At 39.5% G+C, this 25,858-nt stretch overlaps 4 protein-coding genes across 5 annotated transcripts in view; 1 reads left to right on the top strand and 3 right to left on the bottom strand.

Annotated features, from left to right (window-relative positions):
- Positions 1-25,858, bottom strand: part of LOC142337770 (uncharacterized) — a 346,563-nt gene that overhangs the window by 187,332 nt on the left and 133,373 nt on the right. The gene's annotated exons all lie outside the window — the stretch shown is intronic.
- LOC142337764 (dynactin subunit 4-like) overlaps positions 1-25,858 on the bottom strand; it is a 618,078-nt gene that overhangs the window by 458,848 nt on the left and 133,372 nt on the right. The window lies entirely within an intron of this gene.
- On the top strand, positions 4,954-5,778 carry LOC142338105 (uncharacterized). The gene has a single exon (XM_075387737.1). It carries the CDS (start codon positions 4,954-4,956, stop codon positions 5,776-5,778), a length of 825 nt encoding a protein of 274 aa, XP_075243852.1.
- Positions 13,032-22,741, bottom strand: LOC142338522 (uncharacterized). Its single transcript, XM_075388306.1, has 2 exons — positions 21,510-22,741; positions 13,032-14,061 (listed from the first exon to the last, which is right to left on the bottom strand). The coding sequence occupies exons 1-2, from the start codon at positions 22,609-22,611 to the stop codon at positions 13,163-13,165; spliced, it is 2,001 nt and encodes a 666-aa protein (XP_075244421.1). The 5' UTR covers positions 22,612-22,741; the 3' UTR covers positions 13,032-13,162.

Here is a 25,858-nt window from a genome sequence, read left to right as displayed (position 1 = left end):
AACTATACTCTATCATTGACCTTGAAATTACCATCTTTGAATTCCACTTAGAAAAATACCCTAAAAGTTGTACTGTAACGTACATTTTCAAACAAAAAATTTTTAGTTTGGGGTTTCAGAATCTGAAACTAAGAAAAAAAACAAAAATTCAGTGATGGCTTTCTGTGCTTTAGTATTTTTCACTGAAATCGTGCGTTAAAATAACTTTGATCGATTATTAGAACTTGTCAAGGACAGGTTGACTTTTGATCGATTTCAACGAAAAAGCCGGCAAAACGAAAACACAATTATTTTCAAAACCTGACGGAAGTAGTCGACTTCTCAAAAACCTTTTATAGCAACAAACAAGCGAAACAAAACGAATCAAATTTAATTTTACTTTAATAATACACAATCAAAATAGTCCTAGGCATCCCCCCAATCCCAACACAATTCATTAACATTTTGGCACCCAACAAAACAGCTTCGAAACCACACCTAAAGCTAAGTAATGTTTTCAAAAAAAAAACATACATTCTCAAATGGGCTAAGCCGATGTGCACCATGATTTTTTTCAATGTTTCAGAATATCCAAATATCAGAAATTAGACTTGTTCAAACACAATCATACTATGGTGGGGTAACTACACAAAAAGACAAAGATAAAGATTGCAACATTCAGAATTTTATCGATATTTAATTTCGCTTATTGCTTTTCGGTTCTTCTGGGGTTTAACCCACCCCGAGGACCCCCTTCTGGTTGGTCGCTTCCCCAACCCCCCCCCCCCCATTTGCTTTTCGGTTCTTCTGGGGTTTTACCCACCCCGAGGACCCACTTCTGGTTGGTCGTTTCCCCAACCCCCCACTTGCTTTTCGGTTCTTCTGGGGTTTTACCCACCCCGAGGACCCCCTTCTGGTTGGTCGCTTCCCCAACCCCCCATTTGCTTTTCGGTTCTTCTGGGGTTTTACCCACCCCGAGGACCCCCTTGTGGTTGGTTGTCTCCCCAACCCCCCACTTGCTTTTCGGTTCTTCTGGGGTTCTACCCACCCCGAGGACCCCCTTCTGGTTGGTCGCTTCCCCAACCCCCCACTTGCTTTTCGGTTCTTCTGGGGTTTTACCCACCCCGAGGACCTCCTTCTGGTTGGTTGTTTCCCCAACCCCCCTTGCTTTTCGGTTCTTCTGGGGTTTTACCCACCCCGAGGACCCCCTTCTGGTTGGTTGTTTCCCCAACCCTCCACTTGCTTTTCGGTTCTTCTGGTGTTTTACCCACCCCGAGGACCCCCTTCTGGTTGGTCGCTTCCCCAACTCCCCACTTGCTTTTCGGTTCTTCTGGGGTTTTAGCCACACCGAGGACCCCTTTCTGGTTGGTTGTTTCCCCAACCCCCCACTTGCTTTTCGTTCTTCTGGGGTATTACCCACCCCGAGGACCCCCTTCTGGTTGGTCGCTTCCCCAACCCCCCACTTGCTTTTCGGTTCTTCTGGGGTTTTACCAACCCCGAGGACCTCCTTCTGGTTGGTTGTTTCCCCAACCCCCCTTGCTTTTCGGTTCTTCTGGGGTTTTACCCACCCCGAGGACCCCCTTCTGTTTGGTTGTTTCCCCAAACCCCCACTTGCTTTTCGGTTCTTCTGGTGTTTTACCCACCCCGAGGAACCCCTTCTGGTTGGTCGCTTCCCCAACCCCCTACTTGCTTTTCGGTTCTTCTGGGGTTTTAGCCACCCCGAGGACCCCCTTCTGGTTGGTTGTTTCCCCAACCCCCCACTTGCTTTTCGGTTCTTCTGGGGTTTTACCCACCCCGAGGACACCCTTCTGGTTGGTCGCTTCCCCAACACCCCACTTGCTTTTCGGTTCTGGGGTTTTACCAACCCTGAGGACCCCCTTCTGGTTGGTCGTTTCCCCAACCCCCCACTTGCTTTTCCGTTCTTCTGGGGTTTTACCCACCACGAGGACCCCCTTCTGGTTGGTCGCTTCCCCAACCTCCCACTTGCTTTTCGGTTCTTCTGGGGTTTTACGCACCCCGAGGACCCCCTTCTGGTTGATCGTTTCACCAACCCAACGCCTTCTTTCCAGATCTAGAGTTTTACCCCACCCGAGGTCCCTTTCTGGTAGGCCCTATTGATAGTATCTGTCGTTCGGTAGGTAGAGGTAGGTTCAGGTATTTGGAAGGTATCGGCTTTTGGTAGGAATTGGCTTTGGTAGGTAGAGGTGGGTTTTGTCTTTTGGTAGGTATTGGTAGATTCCGGTAATTGGTAGGTAATGGTTTTGTAGGTATTGGTAGGTTCCAGTATTTAGTAGGTATTGGTTTTGGTAGTTATTGGTAGGTTTTGGCCTTTGGTAGGTATTGTTAGGTTCCGGTATTTGGTAAGTAATGGTTTTGTAGGTAGTGCTAGGTTCCGGCTTTTGGTAGGTATTGCTATTTTGTAGGTATTGGTTGGCTCTAACACTTGTTAGGCATTGATTTTTATAGGTATTGTTAGCTTCTTGTAACAAAAAACTACTGTAACCACCAAAACATTTCTGACTCCACTCGGTTTGTCTACACAACTCTGACTTCTCATTAATGGTTGAGACGCGGTCAACCTCAAACAATACAGTGCCCAAAATGAGTACTAATTCATCCGACTCCCCAGATGAAACAATGTTAACTCAACAATCCATTGGTACCTCAACAGCAATCAAGTCAAATGAACAGAAGCGATTAGAAACGTCAAAACTAATGATTGAAAATGACATAAAGCTTCATATTGACTACATGCTTTCTGAAATTGAAGCTTCGGACGATTTGGAAAGTTTAAACGAAACGAAAGAAGACATAAGATCAATGCAACAGAAACTTGAGCCCATAATTTTTGAACTGCTAAATTTCGTTGAACTTAATGAACAAGATCAGATGTCCAGAGACTTCAGTCGGCTAAGAATAGACATAAAAAGGACTTTCACGTTGTTAAGAAAACAAGTTAAAGAGGTAAACACAAGAAACCAGCAAGAAATGACTGCTTCAGAACCACACTCCAAGAAAACCATCGTCCATGATGACAATATAATGCCACATCAACAACAACAGCCTCGCCTCAATTTGGTTTTCGACGACTCCGTTACTGAACAAACTCATTCATTTAATTCCGCTTCAGCGCCCGCTGGAATCTCTTTTGCCGTTAGTTCAAGTTCTACTGCACCCGGTGGTTCAACTTACAATGGCCACGCAACGTCTTCCTTTTTGAGATCGTCAACTGCTCCCTGCAGCACATCTCAACCATCTTCCGTGAGTGTTCCAGTCGGATATCCCTCAACAAATGTCACATCTCTCTGTCAAAACTACCCTAATCCATCCAATCCATCAACTTTCAGTAGTTTCTCACAACCTATTGTTTCACAAATGCCACAATTTTCTGGACAATCAGTATCGATGTCCACGTGTTTCCAGAAATCTGTACCAAAATTAAATGCAGATCATTTCAATGGTGATCCTTTGAGTTGGATGAAATGGTTCAGCACATTTCAAGCTACTATTGACCGAGCTCCAATGACATCACCCGAAAAAATGATTCATTTACAGTCGCTTTTAACCGGCGAAGCCAAGGCCCTTGTGGACGGTTATGGTTGCAACGGTGACCTATACGTTTCAGCAATATATCGCCTCCAAGAGCATTTTGGCAACCCAAAACGAATAGTAAACGCATTTCTCGAAAAGCTCTCAAGTTTCAAAGCCCCAAACCTAGCTCATCCAGAAAGCTACACACAGTTCTCTTCTTTCCTTTTAACAATGGTGGACACCTTCTCCCAACTAGGTTTCATTCACGATCTACATTCAACAACTAACTTGAACGTTGCACTCGCAAAGCTTCCCAACCCTGTACGGCTCGAGTGGAGCAAATTTGTTTTGGAGAAAAACTATCAACAACCGTCTATAAATCACGTTACGCAAAACAACTTCAAAACACCTGGGAAACCAACTTTTTTAGCGGATATAATAACGCTACCAATGAAAAGAAAAATAGTTACCAGAGGCAATTTCGAAACAACGTAAGTGATTACTTGCAGTCTGAAAACAAACAGACAGCAATCAAGCCATGCCCCAGCAATGAAAATTGTGAATTCTTGTATATATGCACGCATTTCCAGTCTCTTCTACCGAGCATTCGAAGAGGCCACATAAGAAAACTTAAGTTGTGTTTTAACTGTTTTGGAAGTCACCACGTCGACAAGTGCCCCTCAAAAAACGTCTGCCGTAATAACAATTGTGGAAAAATGCACCACACTCTGCTTCATGATAGTTTCGATATAAATCCTGGCTCTAAGAAAACTAACGTTAAATCAGTCCATTTACAAGGAACAGGTCAAGTTGCCGTAGTTCCTGTGCAACTGAAAAATGGTGAGAAGACCTTAAATACATATGCCTATTTAGACAATGGTAGCTGTCAGAGCTTATTGCTTAAGTCAGCAGCCTCAGAGTTAAACATTGACATGAAATTCGTTGGAAAAATGCCAATCAGTGGATACCACATGACAAAAGAAATTGACTGCGCTCCTGTAAAAGTTTACATTAAGCCACTGCAGTCTGATCAGCAATCCTTCCTTCTAACTGACGTAATTGCTGTCCCGAATCTGAATATGTCCCCATTCGATACAGAAAAATAGAACCAACTCTGTGCATCGTTCGAACACCTCAGTCATATCAGTTTTCCTGAGATTGGGAATAACTCAGTCTCAATAATCCTTGGAATAGATAATCTTGATCTCATTCACTACAAGCAAATAGTGAGAGGACCCAAGAATGCTCCTTGGGGAGTAGAGACCCAGCTAGGCTGGACATGTGCAGGAAAGACAGATTTGGCACTAGACGAAACATACCCCGTACAATTCACTCAATTGAATAGCCACCCTAATATGGATGAACAAATGTTCAAAATGGTATCAGATTGGATGAAAATCGAAAATTTAGGCATAGCGTCACCCAAAAAGGCAATATCCAAAAATGATAAAAGAGCCCTTGAAATACTGGAGAACACAACAACTCATTGACGGACACTATCAAGTTGGTCTCCTCTGGAAGGAAAATGCAAAACTTCCCAACAACAGATGGCTCGCTGAGAAGCAACTTTACCAATTGAACGAAAAACTATCAAAAAACCCACAGCTAAAACAAATGTACGAAGAAACGCTTGAGAAGGATCTACTAAATGGATATGTCGCTAAAGTTGATTCGGATACCGAGGACTCGGATTCGATTTCTTCTTTCCTACCTCACCATCCAGTAACCAACGAGAACAAGCCCGACAAAGTGCGGCGCGTAGCCAATGCGTCAAGTGTTTTTCAAGGTCAGTCCTTGAATTCGAACTTACTGAAAGGACCAGATCTGCTTAGTAACCTTACCGGCGTTATTCTGCGATTCAGAGAGGACAACATTGCATTATCCGCAGACATTGAACAGATGTTCATGCAGGTCAAAGTAACTCCTGAAGATCGAAAATTTGGTCGCGTTGATACATACGAGTACACAAGCCATATTTTTGGCTCTACGGACTCGCCTTGCATTGCATCATATGCACTGAGAAAATCAGCTCGTGACAGTTGTGAACAGTTTCCAGATGTCATAAAATACATTGAACGCAACGTCTACATGGACGACCTCTATGTTGCTACTGACTCAGTAGAAAAGGCACAAAGAATACTACGTGAAATGAGAGCAACCTTATCGAGAGGAGGCTTCAACCTCACCAAATGGAATTCTAACAGTTCTGAGTTCCTTGACACTCTAGAGCCTGGCATAAGATTGGACCCATCAAAAGTTCAGCCTTAAAATCAGAAGGTACTTGGATTACCATGGAACCCAATAACTGATTGCTATATGATTGAAACTAAGCTCTTCCGAAAAATCAATTTCAATGAGGATTTAACTCAGAGAAAACTACTGAGATTTGTAGCGTCTCTATTTGATCCACTTGGCTTTATTGCTCCCTTAACTATTCGACTGCGGAAAGTTTTACAGGCTGCTTGGAATCAAGGACCGAAATGGGATAAGCCACTTCTTGTTCAAAATTTTCCAGATTTTGTCAGTTTAAGGGATGAAATCCCCAACTTTAATGACCTACAAATACCCAGAAACTACTTTCTAGACAAGCCTATCCAGTCAGTTCAACTTCATACGTTTACTGATGCTTCCGAGTTTGCTCTGTCAGCCGTCTGTTATATCAGGGTTGAGTACTCCGATCAGTCAATTGCCGTTAGATTCGTTATAGGAAAAGCTCGTGTAGCCCCGCTGAAAAAGATGACCATTCCTAATTTAGAATTGCCAGCAGCTGTGTACGGTGCCTAACTTGCACAATTTGTTAAGGAAGAACAAGATATAGATTTCGCCTAAAGCATATTTTGGTCTGACAGCACAACTGTTCTCTACTGGTTGCGAACACCTGAAATGCGACACAGAATTTTCATTGCTAATCGCTTGGCCAAAATTTTGGAGGTCTCATCTGCTTTTGATTGGAGGTACATTCCATCGGCAGCGAACCCAGCAGATGACGGAACTCGAGGTTATAGTGTTTACCAAATGACATCGGAATCTCGCTGGATTTCAGGACGGTCGTTTTTGAGTAAACATAGATCAGACTGGCCAAACAAGAGATTTTGCAATCGCAATATGTGAAGATAGTATCTTTCCCTTCCTCAGTACCTGTAACAGAAAAGACTGCGCACAAGATGAACAAGCGACAAAGTGCCCAAACTGTGGAGAGAAGAACCACTCCTCCAACTACCGAGGATGTGCAAAGTACCAGGAGGCAAAGTCAATCAGCTATGCTCACGCAGTCAAGAAGAGCCAACCAGTAACCGCAACCGCTGTCTCGAAGATAGAGAATATGCTAGAGACAATAAATGAGAGACTCAGCAACATCGAAGACAAACTCACTCAGAGAGTAAAGACTTTAGAAGACCAAACAGCCCAGCTGACCATAAAGACAAGTTCAATTGAAGACAGCCAGCTCAGAAACTACATGACCCTCGCAGCCTTCATACAATGTACACTAGACTCCTCACTAAAGAAGATAAACATAATGCAAGCTCTAAACTTCATCACAGGACAGACGATCAGCACCTCTCAGTTTGACGGAAAAGTAAAAGAATTCAAACAGTACTTCGCCAACCACAAAATCACATCTCAACATGGCAGATAATTTGACTGTTCTACAACTCAATGTTAGAGGGATAAGATCCCAACTTAGACTACTCGACACTCTACTAAATGACAAAGGCGCTCATGTTGCCTGCTTCAACGAGACCAAGACGAAACAGCCGCCAAGACTCAAAGACTTCATCTTAGCTGCAAGCATTGACGATATTGGACATGGCTCTGCCATCTATATTAGACGCGGACTTAGCTTCAAGCTCATCAACGTCAATGTTGTAAAATCAGACTCCAAGACCAACGAGATGCTGCACATCAGACTCACTGACTCTAACACCGATATTATACTAATCTACTGCTCTCCTAACTTAGCCATCGAACCTAGCCACCTTCAATGCTCAAACAGAAGAACTCTCATACTGGGTGACTTCAACATCAAATGCCCATACATCAACCCCAAATCATACAACCTCAATGCAACTGGACGATCAATAGAGGAACGGCTAGATGACGGCCTTGTGTTACTGAATGACGACAGTGCAACGCACAAGAGTGGCTCAATCCTAGACCTCCATCTCAGCACGATCGACCTTGCCTCGGACTTTGCATCTTTTCACACTGCAGACGGAACCTTAATTGATCATCTAATGACGATAAGCCAATTCAACATCAATGCCCCGAAACCCAACTACCTTAGACCAGATTGGAGACAGTTCAAGAGGAAAGTGGCAAATTTCACTATCAGCACAGATGAACTAGATGAGAAGGCGATAGAGCTGGCAACTCACATCAAGCGCTGCTATGACCACTGCCTCAGACCTCAACGACGAAGCTCCAAAAAAGAAATAGCCAATCTAATCAAGACCAAGCATCGAATAGAGGAGAGTCAAAAAACTCAGAAGAAATGGACTAAGGGGTGATATGGACGAAAGAGAACTGACAGCTGAACTAAACAGAGTCTCAAAACAACTAACCAGAGCAATTAGGCTTGAGAAGCAACAACAAGAGAATAAACTGATTGAACAGCTCAATGACGACAAAAACTGCCAGAACTTCTGGAAGGCCTTCCACAGACTCAACAAAGACAATCAGCACAGCACAAATCAACTCAAGGTGACTACACAAGAGGCTGCAGACAGCTTTGCAATCTCCCTGCAACAGACCATGGTGACGCACAGACCTGATACAACAGAAGCAAGCGAACATCATGAAGTAGTTGAGAGAACTATTGACGAAGCTGCGATAGAAGCCTACGAAACACCAAACCGATGTGAAACCACAACTGCTTAGACGACTCATTTCTGAGAGAAAGAACACAGCCCCAGGCGATGACCAAGTTTCTTATTAGATCCTGAAACAACTGCCAGACAACATCGTAGAGAACCTTTGCCAACTCATTCAAGAATCGCTCAAACGAGGAAAGATACCAACATGCTGGAAGAAGGCCAAAGTATGCATGCTCCCTAAACCAGGCAAGGATCACACCAACATCATGAATTACAGACCCCTCTCTTTGACGAGCTGCATTGGCAAACTAGGCGAAATTATTGTAAAGGAGCATCTGATCAAACACTGCGAGGACATAGACTTATTCAGAAACACCCAAGGAGCATACAGAACGGGGAGATCAACTGTAGACAATCTGCTATGCCTGACTCAATATGCCTTTAGCGAAGCTCTCTGGAAACAACCAACTGCAGCAGTCTTTCTTGACGTACAACAAGCATTTGATGCAGTGTGGCACAAGGGACTACTCTACAGACTCCAGGAGAACAAAGTTCGATGTGGATCATCAAATGGACCAAAGACTACCTCAAGAACAGAGAACTGAAAGTTGTGTACCAGCAAGCTGTAGCAGAGAGCTGCGTCCCAAGTGCCGGTGTCCCTCAAGGAGGAGTTATAAGTCCAGTTCTTTTCAACATCTATGACAGTAAACCCGAAGTAGCAACCGCCAATGTCTCCCAGTATGCAGATGATATAGCACTCTACACGACCAACGCAACCTGCAAAGCAGCCACTCTAAGACTACAAAGAGCACTCGACACACTAGACCACTGGTGCAACCTGTGGAAGATCAAACTCAATCCAGACAAGACTCACTTCATGCTCATCACTAGACTGAAAGACAAACAACGACCACTGACCCTCAAAGGAACACAACTGGAGACAACCAAGAAAACAACCTTTTTAGGTGTAGAAATATCAGACAACTTGACTTGGACAGAGCATATCAACAAAGTTGAACAGAAAGTTTTTGCCAGGATAAACGGACTTAAAATACTCAAAGCTAAAGGAATCAGCTCTAAAAGCCTAATCAGACTATACAAGATGACTGTCAGACCAATCATGGACTACGCCTCACCAGCCTGGGCCAATGCTCCAAACTACCTCCTAAAAAGACTACAAATATTACAAAACAAAGCACTGAAGACAGCACTAGATCTACCATTTTGGACATCCTCGAAAGAAGTACACAGCAGAGCTAACATACCGACCATGACTGAATACTTGACCAGACGCAACATCAACTACCTGAAACGAGCATCGAAGTACAACTCCTCTATAAGAGAACTCATCCAAGATGAACTGAAGACAGTACAAACCGATAGCAACCTCAGGACTCCGATACAGACGATACTGTTCCAAACAGCACTTGAGCGGCTCTCGATTTTATCAACTGACGTTCCAAATTAATGGACAAACCTACAAATCTTCATAAATTCAATACAGCTTTTTCTTTATGACTTTCATGACAATCTTCTCTTTTGGTGGCCTAGATGACAAAGCAATGCAAAGTGCAAATCGACAACTCCTTCGACATCTCTTCTCTCTTCCCCAACGAACCTGACGACTAGACGCAAAACCATGTACAGACCAAACATTGACTACAACTGCAAAGCAAGACGCGAGTTTACACGGCTTTTTGAAAAGAAGCCAAAGAAGCTCAAGACAACCCCCCTTCACTCCTCAGTACCTGTAACAGAAACTGTTGTCGATTTGAAGAGATTCAGCAGTTGGAACAAATTAATACGAGTAATCGCCTTTTGTTTCTTCTTTGCCGACAAGTGCAAGAAGCGTAGTAAAAACAATCAGTTAGGCCACTACACTAAAGCGTATCTGCATATCATTCAAACAAACCAGAAACAAGATTTCAAGACAGAATTCTTTGCTTTGAAGAAAGGTGATGATATATCCAGCTCTAGCAGACTCAAACTCCTATCCCCGTTCATAGGAGTTGAACGGGGATAGGAGTACAACCAACTTCGAGCAAGAGGCCGTTTGTGAAAAGCAAGTTTTTTGATGACTTCTCGTTACCCCTTGATACCCGACGGCAATAACCTTACCACTAGATTGTTGATACAGCATACACATGAACTTAACTGCCACTGTGGTCCCGAACAAACTAGGAATATTCTAATTGAGTATTACTGGATACTTCGATGTCGAGCGGTAGTAAAACAAACCATTAGACACTGTCTTCTTTGTCGCCGAATGATCCAAGACGTTAGCATTCCTAAAATGGCAGAATTGCCTCAGGAAAGGTTGCCTAAAAACAACCAATTCGTCTTCGAAACAACTGGACTTGATTTTATTGGACCGTTTCCTGTTAAGAACAATGGCAAGCTGTCTAGTCGTTACTTACTACTATTTACATGTCTAGTTGTCAGAGCAGTCCATCTTGAGGTTTCAAATGACCTTAGCACCGACTCAACAATTAATTGCATAAGACGTTTTGTCAGCCGGAGAGGAAAACCCAACAAATTCATTTCAGACTGCGGAAAATCATTTGTTGGTTCGAACAACAGCCTCCAGTCCAGCATCGCCGACCTAAAAGCGTCAACAACATTTGCGGCAAAATTGCACCTTATGAATGTCGAAATTGTATGGAAATTAAACCCTCCAGCGGCCCCGCATTTCGGTGGAATCTGGGAGCGATTAGTGCAGATTTTCAAATCGTCTCTCTATAAGGTCATTGGGTCACGAACCCTCACCGGTGAAATATCATGCACAGTTACGTGTGAGATAGAAGCAAATATGAACTCTAGGCCCCTAACAAACGTTCCAAGTGATATAAATGATCCTTTACCTCTTACGCCAAACCACTTTCTTCTAGGTAGGTCTTCAGTCAATTTGCCTCCTGGCGTTTTTATTGGAGACGAAAAGAACATTTCAAAAGCTTGGCGTACATCGCAACAAATAGCTGCTCACTTCTGGAATCGATTTCTGCGAGAGTACCTTCCATGCCAACAAATTCGTTCCAAATGGAACAAAAGTTGAAAGAATCTGAAAGTGGACGACTTAGTATGGATCCTTGGGGACTTCACCCCCCGAGGCCTTTGGCCTGTTGCCCGAGTAACGCAAGTTTTTCCTGGAGAGGATGGGATCATTCGATCAGTCAAACTGAAAACCCCGAGCGGTGAGCGTATTAGGCCCGTCGTAAAATTAAGCAAATTGTTTCCTGATTAAATTTCGAATCCATAAGTTCTACTATGAAAAATGCAGTTAACGGATTGTGTTTATTGGATCCCAAATTTACCAATACATCGACACCATAACTTATTATTCCCTTTGCACCAATTCATATAATTTCATGGTGAAACCGTCATTGTAGCAATTGCTTGCAATTTTTTTGTCTCATACGCTTTCATAAGTGTTACCTTGTTTTATTGCCCATTACTTTGGACTACATTCGCGATTACTTTGATTATATTGAAATAACGCTTTCCAATTGCCAATGATTGTGTTATATGGCGAATTCTTATCGATCGCGCTCGTGTTAACCTTTTAGTGACATTAATTCTAAGAGGTTCGTCTCAAACCCCCTGGCTCTCATTTGACAATTTAGGTTATTTCGTTTGGTAATTCCGTTATTTTAGGTGAATTGCTTTTACGAACCACCCGATTAGGTTTGTACCCTTGTATTTCCATTACCCTTATTTTGAATTTATTTCATTATTCAGCTGGATGGATGATTCAACAATTACTCCAACAGTATTATTCATTTTTGCAATCCCGCAAATGGGGCCGGCGATGTCAAGGACAGGTTGACTTTTGATCGATTTCAACGAAAAAGCCGGCAAAACGAAAACACAATTATTGTCAAAACCTGACGGAAGTATTCGACTTCTCAAAAACCTTTTATAGCAACAAAAAAGCGAAACAAGACGAATCAAATTTAATTTTACTTTAATAATACACAATCAAAATAGTCCTAAGCATCCCCACAATCCCAACACAATTCATTAACAGAACTTTATCTGAAAATTTTGATTACGGTTTTGGAGTTTTTGAAACTGAAACTACCGAGAAAAAAACGGGAAACTACCAAAAGAAACTGCCAAAAAATCGGTTTCTTGCATGTTTTCACATCATGAGTATAAAAAATTTACAAAAATGAAATTTTCAAAATTTTTTTTTCGAGAAGTTTTTGTGAAAAACTTCCGATAATTTGAAATTATTGAAAACAAAATTTCATTAATAGTCGAAAATTAAAAAAAATTATTGATAATTGAAAATGTTGAGCGTAAAAAAAAGTTTGAAATTAAAAGTTCTGCAGATGGAATTTATTAAGTAGTTTAGATTATCTGAAGTGCATTAGAGCGGAAAATCAATTATCCCACTTGGACGCATTTCCCCTGGGGGTAATTATGATAAGATGACAGGTCTATTGTTCTCACTCTCTTTTTTAGGTACGTCTTTGGAAATTGGATGAAAATGGGCTATACGTAATCTTTACGTATACCCCCCCCACCCCCCAGTCTTGCCCCTATATAACTACTAACGATCAAGAAATGTAAGTAACCAAAAACAAACCCGTAATTTTAGGCCAGTTGTTAATATATAAGCGGTTACAACTTCCTTTGAAAAACAAGAAATCAAACGTGAATCAATTCAATTCGGCTGATAAAAACTCAAAACTTGAGTTGAGTAAAAATTCTCAAAACAAAAATACTTCATCTTGCTTCAATTACTGCGCCGTGAACTTTGCTACCTCATCATTAGTTTCAGTAAAGATAACTATTTTTACCCAGAACTAAACATTTTTCATTGCCAATTGAATATACTAGTGAACAACAATTTCCGCAGTGAAAACTAATCCTTTGCAACGCTCGATGTCGTTTTGGGTGATACGGCGGTCTTTCTTTCGCTTTAACGTATTATCGGGAAAGATCTCATATGGTGGGCGCAATTTGTGCACCGAAAGGACGTGGGTCAACAGATGAGACTTATAGCTTCCGCATGATTGTTTGCATAAAGGGCACTTGTAACGCATATGCAGGGTCTTGATGTGCCTACGGAAATAGCAATTGATCTGAGTTTCGTAAAAACTGCTCAAACACAGATGGCATTTGAAGGGTCTTGTTAGCACTTGGTTCAACAATTTGAACAATTTTTGATCAAACTCTTGTACTTCAACTTCAGCCCCTGATTGAAGCCAAGATTCCAAGCGGGAAGTTCCAAAACGTGTCTCCAATTTCGGAACATCATTTTTTTTAGAAAAGTATTCTCTGGATTTCTCCGTTCGTTCTAATTTTATCTCTGGCATGCCTACAGATAAATTGTCGAAACTCCAGAAATCAGCAGGCTCTTTTTTCACGGTTTCGAAAGCATTGGTGCTCGAAAGGCTCCTGTCCTTATTTTTCTGGAGAGAAGAATTTGGTTTCTGATTAGAATTTTCATCACTAGAACTGCTTTCAACTGATTCATTCTCACTTAGCTGACGATCGTCCAGTGAATCATGATCATCATATTCAACTTTAATTTTCTTTACACTATGTTGAGGAGTTCGTTTCTGCCTTTTGACGAACCTTGCAATGCGCTCCTGAGATGCTTTTGATTGGAATCTTGCCAACACAAACGAAGACTCTGAGATGTTTTCTTCGAGCTTCTCAAAATTTTCCTGCTTCAGATCAAGATTCGCTAAAATTCTTCTCCCTCTTTGATAAATCGTTTTTGCTTCTCCTAAATCAGAGCAGACGACAACCCTCAAGTATGCGCAAAGAAAGCTGTTTAATATGTTGTTTTACAAAATTTACTTTGGTTTTAAGATCGCTCGTTTTTCACACCGATGACCTCAAAAGTGCCATTTTTATATCGTCCAGTTAATTTAAGGAAATTATTCCGCACGAAAATTAACAGCAGCAATTGAATTTCAACAATAACAAAAAAAAACAAAAAAGAATATTGACAATTAAAAAACTGCAAAACCTCCTAGGATCAAAGAATGCACGCCTCTACACATGATAATGGTAAAATGGAAAATTTCCGCGAATTCAAACAGTCTCATGCAGAAATGAAGTACATTAAAACGAAAAAATTATTTGGCGCTATTAGGATTGTAATGAAACCTGCACGTCTTGAGTGATTTTCATGCCCTTTTGAATTACAAACAGTCCTATTGTTTTTTATTGGATCGAAAAAAAAACAAAACAGCTTGTAGAGAACCGGAAACGAATCGACGAGTTGTACAATATAATCTCAAAACTATTCTTATCTAAATCAGCAATATCAAAGAAAAAAAGAGTAATAACGATAAAATTAACTGACTAATAAAACTATAAAATGGAGTGTCCCTTTCTAACACGCAGACACAGCTTATATTAGGCAAGAGTCGGTGTGGTGCGGGTTATTGGCGCAGCCATGGGGTTGTGGTAGGTAGGTTGGGGAATAGATAAATTTGAGTATTTGGGGGTGTTGTAGCCATAGATAAAGGGCGCGTGGGTAGGTAGATGGCGGGGATAGAAAGGTGGTACTTTGTAGTTCAAAAAGGGAAGCGGGACTCTGATAGGCAAAAAATTCTCAAAATTACCTTTTGAGCGTGAATTTTACCAGCAGTTTTTAATTACTATACAAGTAAACTAAGCGGATCTTTTCCGTTTGTGCCCCCCTCAGCTTAGTGGGTGCATATTATTTGCACTTCCGGACGCACGTGCCAATTTACATGGTGATTTGCTATGTAATGGCCGTGCTCTGTAACTGGGGGAGCATAACGTACTGGGGTGGGGGGAGGGGCAAAAACGAAAAAGATCCAACTAAGCCAATGCTACAGCCCATGTCTGAAAACCTTCTAAAACAGAAACAATGTTCGACAAGAACAAGTCGAAGTTCAGATCATGATGAACCAACTTGCATCAGCTCATGAAACATAGCCGGTAGAATACCGGAAACGACTCGAAGAGTCGTGCAATATAATTACAAACCTAACCTCATCTAAAATAAGAAATGTCAAAGGAAATAACAAAAAATTGAAAGCCTAATGAAACTAGAGACATGGCTTTAAAAAATGAGGCCAGGGCTTTTAATTTAGGGGTCTGGTTGGGCGGGGGTTAGGGGACAAGTGGGGGATTACGTGCATGGGGTTAGATGGAGGGGGGAAAGGAGATAGGTAGGGGAGGAGGGTAGGTAGGAGTAGACATGGTTTTTAAAAAAATGAGGACACAGCTTTTAGTTTAGTGGTCTGGGGGTAGGTGGAAGGGGGTACTTTTTTGGGGAAGGATAGGGGGTTAGGTGGGGGTCAATGGGGGAGGGAAGTGGGGGGGGGGGTTGGGGGAGTAGGTAGGGTAAGGTCGGTATATGGCGGGTAGGTGTCTGTAGTTTGAATAGGGAGAAGAGAGTGTTATGGGAAGAAAACTTCTCATAATGACCTTCTAACCTAGCGTATTACCAACAGTTGTTGATATCTTTGTATTAGAACCAAAGCTACTGCAAAAGTCCGTTCTTTGGAAACAGAAGTAAAAAGAGTAATAACGATAAAATCAACTGCCTCATTCAACTATAGAATAGAGTGTTCCCGTTATAACACGCAGACACAGCTTAGATTAGGCAAGGGTCCATGTGGTTCGGGGGTTCATGGGTGCTATGGGGCATTGGCGCAGCCATGGGGATGGGGGTACGTAGTAGGTTGGGGGATAGATGAGTTGGAGTGTTTAGGGTGGTGTAGCTATAGGTAGTCTGGGCGTGGGTAGGTAGTAGGGAGGGTTGTAGGTAGGCGCCGAGGGACAAATAGTTGGTAGTTTGCAGCCAAAAACGGAGGCGGGACTCTTATGCGCAAAAACCTTCTCAAAATTACCTTTTGACCGGGAAGTTTACCAGCAGTTTTTAATTACTATACAAATAAACTGCTAATGCTATAGCCCATGTCTGAAAACAAAAAGAAACGTTCTAAAACAGAAGTCAATGTTCGAAACGAAAAAGTCAAAGTGCAAGTCATGAACAAATTTGCTTCAGCTAAGAAACCCGCCAAAATATCAATACTCGTCTTCAAGTCGTAAAAACCAAATCCAAGACAATGCCTAAAAACAAAATGCTGCAAACGTAACAGTAAAATTTAAGGCATTAACAAAAGATATCTGTTAAAGGAGCCATAAAATGAGTGTATACTAAGACTGAATTCCTGAAGGCAATTCTTATCTTGCTAAATTAAGTTTTACAAATGAACTTTTTTTATGAAAAGAGGCAACTTAGAAAAGTAACTTGAAACAATAACACAAATGTCTGAATTAAAAAATCTTCTTTGTAGAAATGTTTTTGGCATCTGAGACAGAAAAGTAACTTCAAACAATAATTCATTGAATTAAATTGAAAAATCTTATTTGTAGAAAACAAAGCAAACAGCACAAAATAAAGAAAATACAGCACAAAAAAATATGAACATAACCGGCAGATTGCCGGAATAGCTGCGAAAGAATAGACCTGCGTGTCATATAATAGAGATAGAAACAGATACAGATCTAAGCTGAAAAAAAATGACGCCTCTCAAAAAACTAGGTAAAAAACATTCAGCTATAAATTAATAAAACTTGTTAAAATTCATTCCGCAGAAGCCTCTTATTAGGGACCTTTACTGCACAAATGAGTTCCTTTGACCTTAAACAAATTCAAATTAAACTTAAGTTTTAAAGTGCAAAAGTCATTTTATTGAGTGAGGTAAGTCACGTATGATCAAAATCTAATCACGCAAATAACCTAAAAACTTTCGCTAAAGCGAGTGAAAAATGACGTCACGCGCGCAAACGCCGTTAGTGAGAGGAAGAAGTCACTCAGAAAATTTGACTTTTTCAGCTTTGCTGTGTGAACAAATGTAAAACGAAAAATGAGCGTCAGACGACGAAACAAAAAAAAACCAAGAGCACCGCAATATAGCTACGCTCAGCTTACAGCTTCGCAGCTATAAAAAAATATCTTCGTTGAACAGAAATGCAAAAACTTTTACAACGAATCACTGAAAAATACTGATATCTAAGTTAAATCACGGTTACAGATCTATTACTTATCTGACAACGAATAAAAATCGGGAAAAAAAGTAAAAACTTGAATTATTAAGCCCTTAGCGAATATTTGACTGAAATCACGTAAATTTTGACAAAAAAAATTACATCCAACTGAGGAAAAATTTGGGTGCCATTGAGGACATCATGTAAAAACTAGGTTAAACATTTTGAGACGATGCCACCTGTATGCACTCTTTCAACATTACTGAAACAATTGAACTACCGTCTGGTTTCACAGCTGAAATCTTAACTAAATCAACTCTTGCCACAATATAAGCTAAGTTATTTGGAAGAGGTCTTGGAAAACTTTCTCCTACCAGCCGTAACCAGATCCCAACTTTTTGAAGCTTAAAGTTTATTGTTGCGACTCTACCTTAGTTTGAGGGGGGGGGCACCTATATGCTCAACTGAGTTTTCTTACAATCCAAAGATTTGTATTGTATTGATGCGGTTTTTTGTTTGATCGTTTTTTATCGATAATAACTTGGAGTGTATTTAAAATAGGAATTAAAAGTTAATGCCAAACGTGAAAGCTAAGTGTTTAGGTCTAACGGCTGAACGAAATGAAGAGCATAGAGAAGAAAATGCAATTTCCTTTTGATGCCGCGCTTTTGAGAGAGAGAGAGAGAGAGCAAAAAAATTAGCAGTGAAAAATTTTTTGCTAAGCGAGCAAAAAAATTTTGATCATCTGCAAGCTTTTTCTAAGCATTTTTTTAGTTTCTAGTTTTTTGGGAATAGTGGTTTTTCCAAATCAAATTAACAACTAACTGTATGTATGGGTGCAATTTTTTACCATATCAATTATACATTAGAATTTTATACGCTATCTTTAGCTATTTTGTTAACTTGACGTTTTAGACTCTCTTTTAATGGTTTTGTATCCTTTTTCAAGTTTCTGGAGTATTTTTCATTCTTTTTGATTGCATTTCAGAATATTGTTTCATGTTCAAATGCTCAATTAGAGTTGCTGGTATGGTTATTTTCACTAAATTTAACATTATAATGTTTGCTCATGTTTTAGGTGTTTTCCAGCGCTTTCGGGTGTCGTTTAGGTGCACAATGAATGTGCAGGAACTGTGTCTTAAAGTGCGTTGAGAATTTACATTTAGACGAATTTGTTAAAAAATTTCACAAACTTCCTAGATTTTGTCCTTTAATTTTTCCTCCTTGCTCGGTTTTCCTTCTTTTTTCGAGATATATCGATGGTTACGTTTTGATATTCATTCGTTGAACGCAATTAAATTATACATAACAATCTATTTTGAACAATGCTTTTGGAGTCGCAACTTATGACGAGTTTCCAAAAACTTTTCAAAATTTTCTTCAGTTGCTTTAATTTTCAATTATCTGTTGTTTCAAATTGAATGCTATAAAGGTAATAATTTTTATCAGTTAATGGTTGGCTAAGGTGAAAGTTCACTTTTACGTCGATTCCGGAATCTTCCGGCTGAATATTAAGCTCACGCTGGAGTAGTACACGGAGTGAAATGTCAATTGGTTTTGAGCCACAAATGAACCAACCTGATTAATGGTTCAACTTCTTAGCTATTGACTTTCATAAATTTGACTCTGGATATTTTTGATATTTCCCTTTTGTCGCCTTTCTTGTGGTTTTGCAGCATAATCTCAATAATAACAGTTCTTCGTGCCCTTCTAGGGCAGCATATTTAAAAAAAATTGTTCTTCAATTTTTACCTATTACTTTTGATGACTTAGATACCAATTTTTTGAAATGTTTTAGTGATTTTTTTTAAATCTTGCCTTTATTTTGTGTTCCTTTTGTCCTTTGTCGTCTAAGGGGAGTATAAATATTTTGTATTGTAAAGTTGTAAGCCATGCTGTTAATGAAATTGATATTTAATTATGTTTTTGTTATTAGGTTTCAAAAAGATTCTAATTTCTTCCAAGATTTTTTTTTAATTTGTTCGCTTTTCATTTTGTCTATCGTTGATTTTTAACAAAGTTGTTGTATGGTGGAAGCATTCCAAGAATGCCTAGTTTCAATAGTTATACAAAGTGTTGCTAAATAAATTTTACGACACGAGTCTTTGGAAAAAAATTAAATTCTTTTCCTATATTTCTTTTTGGATTATTTTTACGCATTTACTGTCATATGCTTCGCTGGCTAGCAAAATTCAATGCTGCTGTGAAAACGTTTGTATCACTTTGTTTGATGTTTACATCACTAGTACATTCAATTCGTTGGATTGCAACTCGTTGGATTGGACTTGTCCAGCTATGTTTTTTGTGCATTCAATTTGCATAGATCGATATACTTATTGTACAGAGTTGTGGGTGGTATCTTTACAAAGCCCGACATGCGTATAATGTCAAGCAAATCGGCTTTTTGCCTCCACTATCAAAGAGTTATCTTGAACAAACATTCTCCTGGTTTGTCGCAAATCGACATTTATCCAATATAAATCATTCATTTTTGATAAATTGATTTTCTTTGACCAAATTATCAAAAAACTGGAGTTGAAACAGATAGATTTTTCTGGCAGCCGCGCAGCGAAATCAATGCCAGTTTTGGTTTCATTGTGTAATTTAAATCAAAAATGTTTCGGATTGTTCTGCGGCGCTAACATTTTTGAAATCTATTTGCTTTTTTCCATGCCAATTAAAGACGAGTCTGTTTTAATTTGGACGTTCAATTAATGAGACGACCTAATTACTTTCAATTGAAGCCCAATCAGATATCGGAGAGAATCTCATGGTTTTCATGGTTCCGACCAAGTGTTTTCGTAAATAATTAAGTTTTAGCAGCATTTGTTCTTTTTGTACTCTCATGACTGAGTTACATTAATCAAAGGACTAAGTCGCTATCTAAACAGGTGTGAATGAAACTCATTTTGTTTTTGACTTACCATTTCTAGTTTATTTCGGTCAACTTGTAGCTTAGTTACATCAATGACTGGTTCCGTCTTCGTTCTAGTGAAAACTAAACATTATTAAACTTTTAGAAGCGAATTGGTTTCAACAAAACTATATGGACTTTTGACACTTTTTGTTCTTTTGTCAACTTGTTACCGTTTCGTTAAAGATAGGTCCTAATTGCTTTGTAGTGAAGTACAAGTTAATGTTCATTTTGCATTTTATCTGATACTATTTTGACTTTGTTACTAAAAAGATAGATTGAGTTTTGCCCGTAATTAATACTTTTCGTTGGTTTTATGTTGGTGTTTACCGTGTCTAATTTTAATATGAGGTTATCTAATGCGGCGCTTTATTTAACTTAGTGTTTGGATTTTGTAACAATTTTCTGTTTATAATAGTTTTGAACAGGATGTCAATTTTTTAAACTTTCCTATCTCTTCCTCATTTGCTAGGCAATTAAACCAAAATGTGGATGAGCGGGGTCAGAACATTAGGTGCAAACACACATTACCGAGCCGCCTTGTTACCTTAATTATAGACGTTCTTTATTTGTTGACCTTTTTCGTATGAGTTGACTCAATCAAACTTACAAAAAACCAACACAAGTAATATCAATACCCAATTAGAAAAAATAAGGAAAACCGTGATTAAACATGTCTGCTTCCAGGTGAGCCACTGTGAGTCAACAATTTTACGCCACTGCTGAAAAATAAATGCAGCTGACAAATTGGGTTGAGATCTGAGAAATTCTCATTACTGGTTTTCAAAAATTTTCCAGGAAACCCACGGTTTACAGATTTTGCGAGAACAATTCCAAGACAAGTGACATAAAAAATCCAGTAACAATTGAAAAACGAACTATTCTTTTTTTTAAAAAAAAAAGCGGAAGTCCGGTATTAAATCGCAGCCGAGCATAAAAACAATCGCTGCCTTGCCGATTTCATTTCAGCCAGGCGGTTCTGTCGCTTTTGCGTGTAGGTCATCTCAAAAACTAGTATGGGGCTAAAACGACCGCGAGACCAATTCTGCTCTTGGCATCATGAGAGATTACGAGCACATCAGATGAGTAGTGGACTCGCTATCATTGCGCGTCAGTGCAGCGATTCATAACGCGGCAATCAGACCTCCAATTCTGTTTTTTAAAATTTATGATTTAGTGTTTTCCTCTTGGACGATGGAAGCAATCGGTTACCGCTTCATCAAGGAATTTCAAATGCATGGACTGGATTAAAATTGGATTGAAACAGAAAAGCCCCTGCTTACCTGTCGATGCTGCTAGATCTTTTTCGCACACATCAGTTTGCACTTTCTTATCAGACCTCTGACCAATTAGTATATCGCTTGGACAAACCTGTGTTTCATTGTCAACCATCGCAATTTCGAATTGCGTTGAAGCATCTATCAGTTCATTAGATAAAATAGTCGAATGATCTTTGATTGTTATTTCGGCAGTCTGCACACAGGCTGTTAATTCGCTACTGCTATCATTTAGTACTGTTAACTCTATTATTTCATCCTCATTACGTCTTTCGTAGCTAGTCTTATCTACATGCTGAATACTCTTGTTACCTTCGGAATCAGTAGGTACACGAAGTGTAGAACCTACTTCGGATGAAGTATCACTTAAGTTAACAATTGAGGGCTCTGTGGTTAACCCAGCAACATCCATTTCCTCGCCCTTTTTAGACGGTAGTTCAGGGAGCAAAATTTCAACATCCGGCTTTTGTTTATCTTGTTTGAGTACTTTTACAAATCTACAAACTACTTGATTCGATTCACTTTTGCGCTGTGCCCCGAAGAGATCCATCCAATTTGATCGTTTGTGATCTTTTGAAGTAACTTGGGATTTGTTCCTACCTTTTCGGTCCACAATTTCTACGTAATCGGTTTGTGTACTTACGTCACTGATAGATCTTTCACACTGCGCACTTTTCAGTATCGATGGTGAAGTTGATGTCTGACAATAACCCGGATAGAAAATGCTCTCATTGCCACTATCACATGAGCTTGACCATCTTTTTGCCTCAACTTGTAAATCTTTAGAATTGCTTTTAATATTGACCGCCTCCAAGTCTTCAGTCAATGTTTCTTGATCTTTAAATTTAGGCTCATTTTCTTTCGCTTCAAGTTGCTCTTTAAGACCGCGATACCGATCGACTTTTACCGGTCCATAATCACTTAGCTCGCCGTTTTCATCAAAGTAAACCTCAACACGTACAGTGGAAATTCTACAGCCTAGAGCTTTGTTTACAAAACAGGAGCAGCATTTACAAGCCAGACAATTGTTTACGTATTGAAGGTCTTCGGTCTTGATTGCAAATGACACACGCAAACAGTCGGCATTTTTCAACATTAACCGGGTCATCTTTATCTTTATATTCCTTATTTACGACACACATGCGCACCTGAAGCTCTCAACATATATTAAAAACAGCCTTTTAGAGAACAGATAGAGAACAGATATACGGTTAGGCACAGCTGGACAGTTTTACTTGATCTTCTACGTAAAAATGTTGCATGATGAACAACACAAAAACATAAACCGACCAACGTCGGATGAACTGCTCTCCAACGACCGGCGGGGCAACTTAATTTAGAGGGTTAGTAGCTTAGAAAAGATTTTATGGGTACAAAAAACGACCCTATAAGGTTCGAACGAATGACCTCCAGGTCAGCAGTCTAGTATCTTAACCAATCAGCTACAATGGCTTTGCTTGCGTTTCGCTCACAATTGGTTTCACCGACGAACTTTATTTCAGAACGCGGGCAACTTAGGTCACTAAAATACGCACTTAAAAACTTATGGATAAGCCACTATAGAAGTCAAAGAATGTTCTAGAACAAAAGCGCAAACGGTTGAGCAAAATTATTGCATTAAAAGACACACCTTTACAATAATTGCCCCAAACATTGTTAGAGAGCAATTAAACCACAAAAAACCTGGGGTAACAAAAGTGGAGTTGCGTTTCTCAAAGTAACTGTTCCGAGCTGCTATATAAACATTTTATTATGGGTGCAAATGAGTGCAAAACATGAGTGCAAAATGTACGAGAGGAGAAAAACAGGAGAGGACTTTAATACGAAAAGTTCATCATTGCTTCTTTTGTAGCAACAACTAAAGTAAAATTATAACCATATGGTTAAATATACTTGAAACAAACAGTACTTCAAATCATTCAAGCATTAACTATTAGCATCAATGAATTGTCTTCAAGAATTTTATATAATTTTCGGATTGTTTTCTTCCCAAAAAATTAACTTTTAAAAGCTCCTAGGTTACTACTCAAAGGAATTGTTTCATTCTGTGAGAGCAAGAAATCATTCAACGTTTTCTTAAAAACGTTTTCATTTTCTGCCAACCGAAGCCGATGTGTTGACTTACTCCACTTTTGGACACATTGCCAAACAATCAAATTCATTCCAAAGTCGGTTTTGACATTCTGTCTAATTTTGAAATAATTTCGAGTGTTTTGATGAAGACTCAGATACCCGAGAAAACTTTCAGAATTCTCTGGTCTGGCTATGCCAAATTGATTAGCGACATTTTTGCTATTATTAGCTCAGCCGATAGGACCTTTGTCTGTATTGGCTGATCTCTAGCATTGTCACACCTTCAGACTGCGTTTCGGGGTTTTTTTGCAGATAAATTTTGAAAAAAGATTGCCGAGAACGATAAATAGGAAAGCACACGTGATTTTAAAAGACTAATGAGCACATTCAGGGCAATTTGATGTCGTATTAGGTATACTGATCTTATAGCATGAGCCATCTTTTTCAACGTTTTATTCAGGTGCTCATCGAAATTAACGTTCCTGTCAATTTGAATACTAAGGTATCTACAACATTTTTGCGTTGTGAGAACTTCGTTTTCATAAAATAGATCCGAAGCAAAATTATTGCGCGTAAAGAAATATTAATTCGGATTTATATGTATTCAACGTTAGATTGTTCATCTACATATTCTTCTGTTTTCTGTAAAATTTATTGACTTTACATATTCTCATATTTTCTTGACTTTAATTTTCTGTACATATATATCCTTCTGTTCTCTGTAAAAATTTTCCTGGCCGCAAAATTGTCTTGACTTCATGTAAGCTAATTTGGTGCCTACAACAGACTATAATTTTGTCATCTGCGAAGCGAATTACCTTCTCCGTTGATTTTCAAATTGATGAAAAATCCTTTACATATAAAAGAAAAATGATTGATCCTAAAACAGTTCCCTGTGGCACATCGTGATTCACAATTTCAGAATCAGAAAGCTTGCCATTAAGTTTTACTTTTTGTCCGCGGTTAGCAGGAAATGAAAACAGCAACTCTTTCGCTTCCTGGGGGAAACATTTCAATTTTAAGAAGAAAAATGATATGCGAAATGGAATTGAAAGCCTTTGCAAGATCTAGAAAAATAGCAACAGTTTCTTCGCTTTGATCTAAATTAGACGAAACTGTTTCAACTAGTTGTAAAACTGGATCGGTTTCTGAATTTTTTCTGAAATCCGGAATGCTCTATTTATAATTTTGAGCTCATGAATGAAATCCGTCACGAGGTGCACAAAAATTTTTGCAAAACTCTGAGTTACAGAAATTGGTCGATAGTTTGTACTATCCAATTTATCACCCTTTTTCGAAAACTGGTGTTACATATGCTAGTTTCATTTTAGTAGGGAAAACTATCTCCTGAGTGCTCTCATTTAAGGCGAACTGTAGATTTACGCCTACAGCTAATTTGCATGACTTCATGAGAGGAACTGATATTTCACCAGGTCCTGCTGCTTTGTTATCAGCGAGTCAATGACTGAATACAGGTCTTTTCTAGTCACAGCTCTGAATGTGAATTTTGGTATGTGAAGTTTATGAGGGTATTTACAAGCAATATATGCTCCTTTGAAAACCCCTAGATTAGCAAATGATCTATTCAGAAAATTGATATTTGTTGGATCCCTTAAAATTTCGCCAGTATTGATTCTGATTTCATCAACCTTGACAGTTTATTCAATCCGACTGATCTTCTGTTTAATGAATTTCCATTACTCTTGTTGGTAGTTTTGTTGAGATGACAAACGGATGCAAATAGTGTTCTGCGCCTCCCTTAGTCATTGCTTGTGCTTTAGCTAAACAATGTACATCTTTGGAACCTATATTTTTAGGCGTCGAGCAATTTAGGATGGTGTATTTAATAACATATCTAAGCATGCAAAATTTAAAAAGCATTGGACAGGTCATTTTGAAAATTTACTGTTTGTGGCACAGAAAAATCTAAACTCAATGAAGATGAATAAAATTAGCGCAATATAGAAATCCAACCAAAGAATATTTTTTGTAGAATTTAATTTGAAAAATTGATTCCTTAATTGACGATGAGAGTTAATAAGCGTTTGCATTTAATGTTAAGAACGCAAATATAATTTTGAGGGCAAAAGTTTTCAAAACATAACCGACTAGCGCCGGTCGAATTGCTCTCAAACGACCGGCGAGCGGTTGGCTTTGTCAGTAGCTAGCCACGGGGGGGGGGTGCACCGGGGGCTAATGGGGGGGGCAACAGCGCGGTGGGGGTGGAGGTAATAGGGGGGTCAACAGGGGGGGGGGGTGTCAACATCTAAGAACCGCCCTTC

The sequence above is a fragment of the Convolutriloba macropyga genome, chromosome 4 (genome assembly GCF_964194025.1).
Source record: "Convolutriloba macropyga chromosome 4, txConMacr16.3, whole genome shotgun sequence".
Lineage (NCBI taxonomy): Eukaryota > Metazoa > Xenacoelomorpha > Acoela > Convolutidae > Convolutriloba > Convolutriloba macropyga.
Note: the sequence above shows the minus strand (reverse complement) of the source record. Positions and strands in the feature narration are given on the sequence as shown.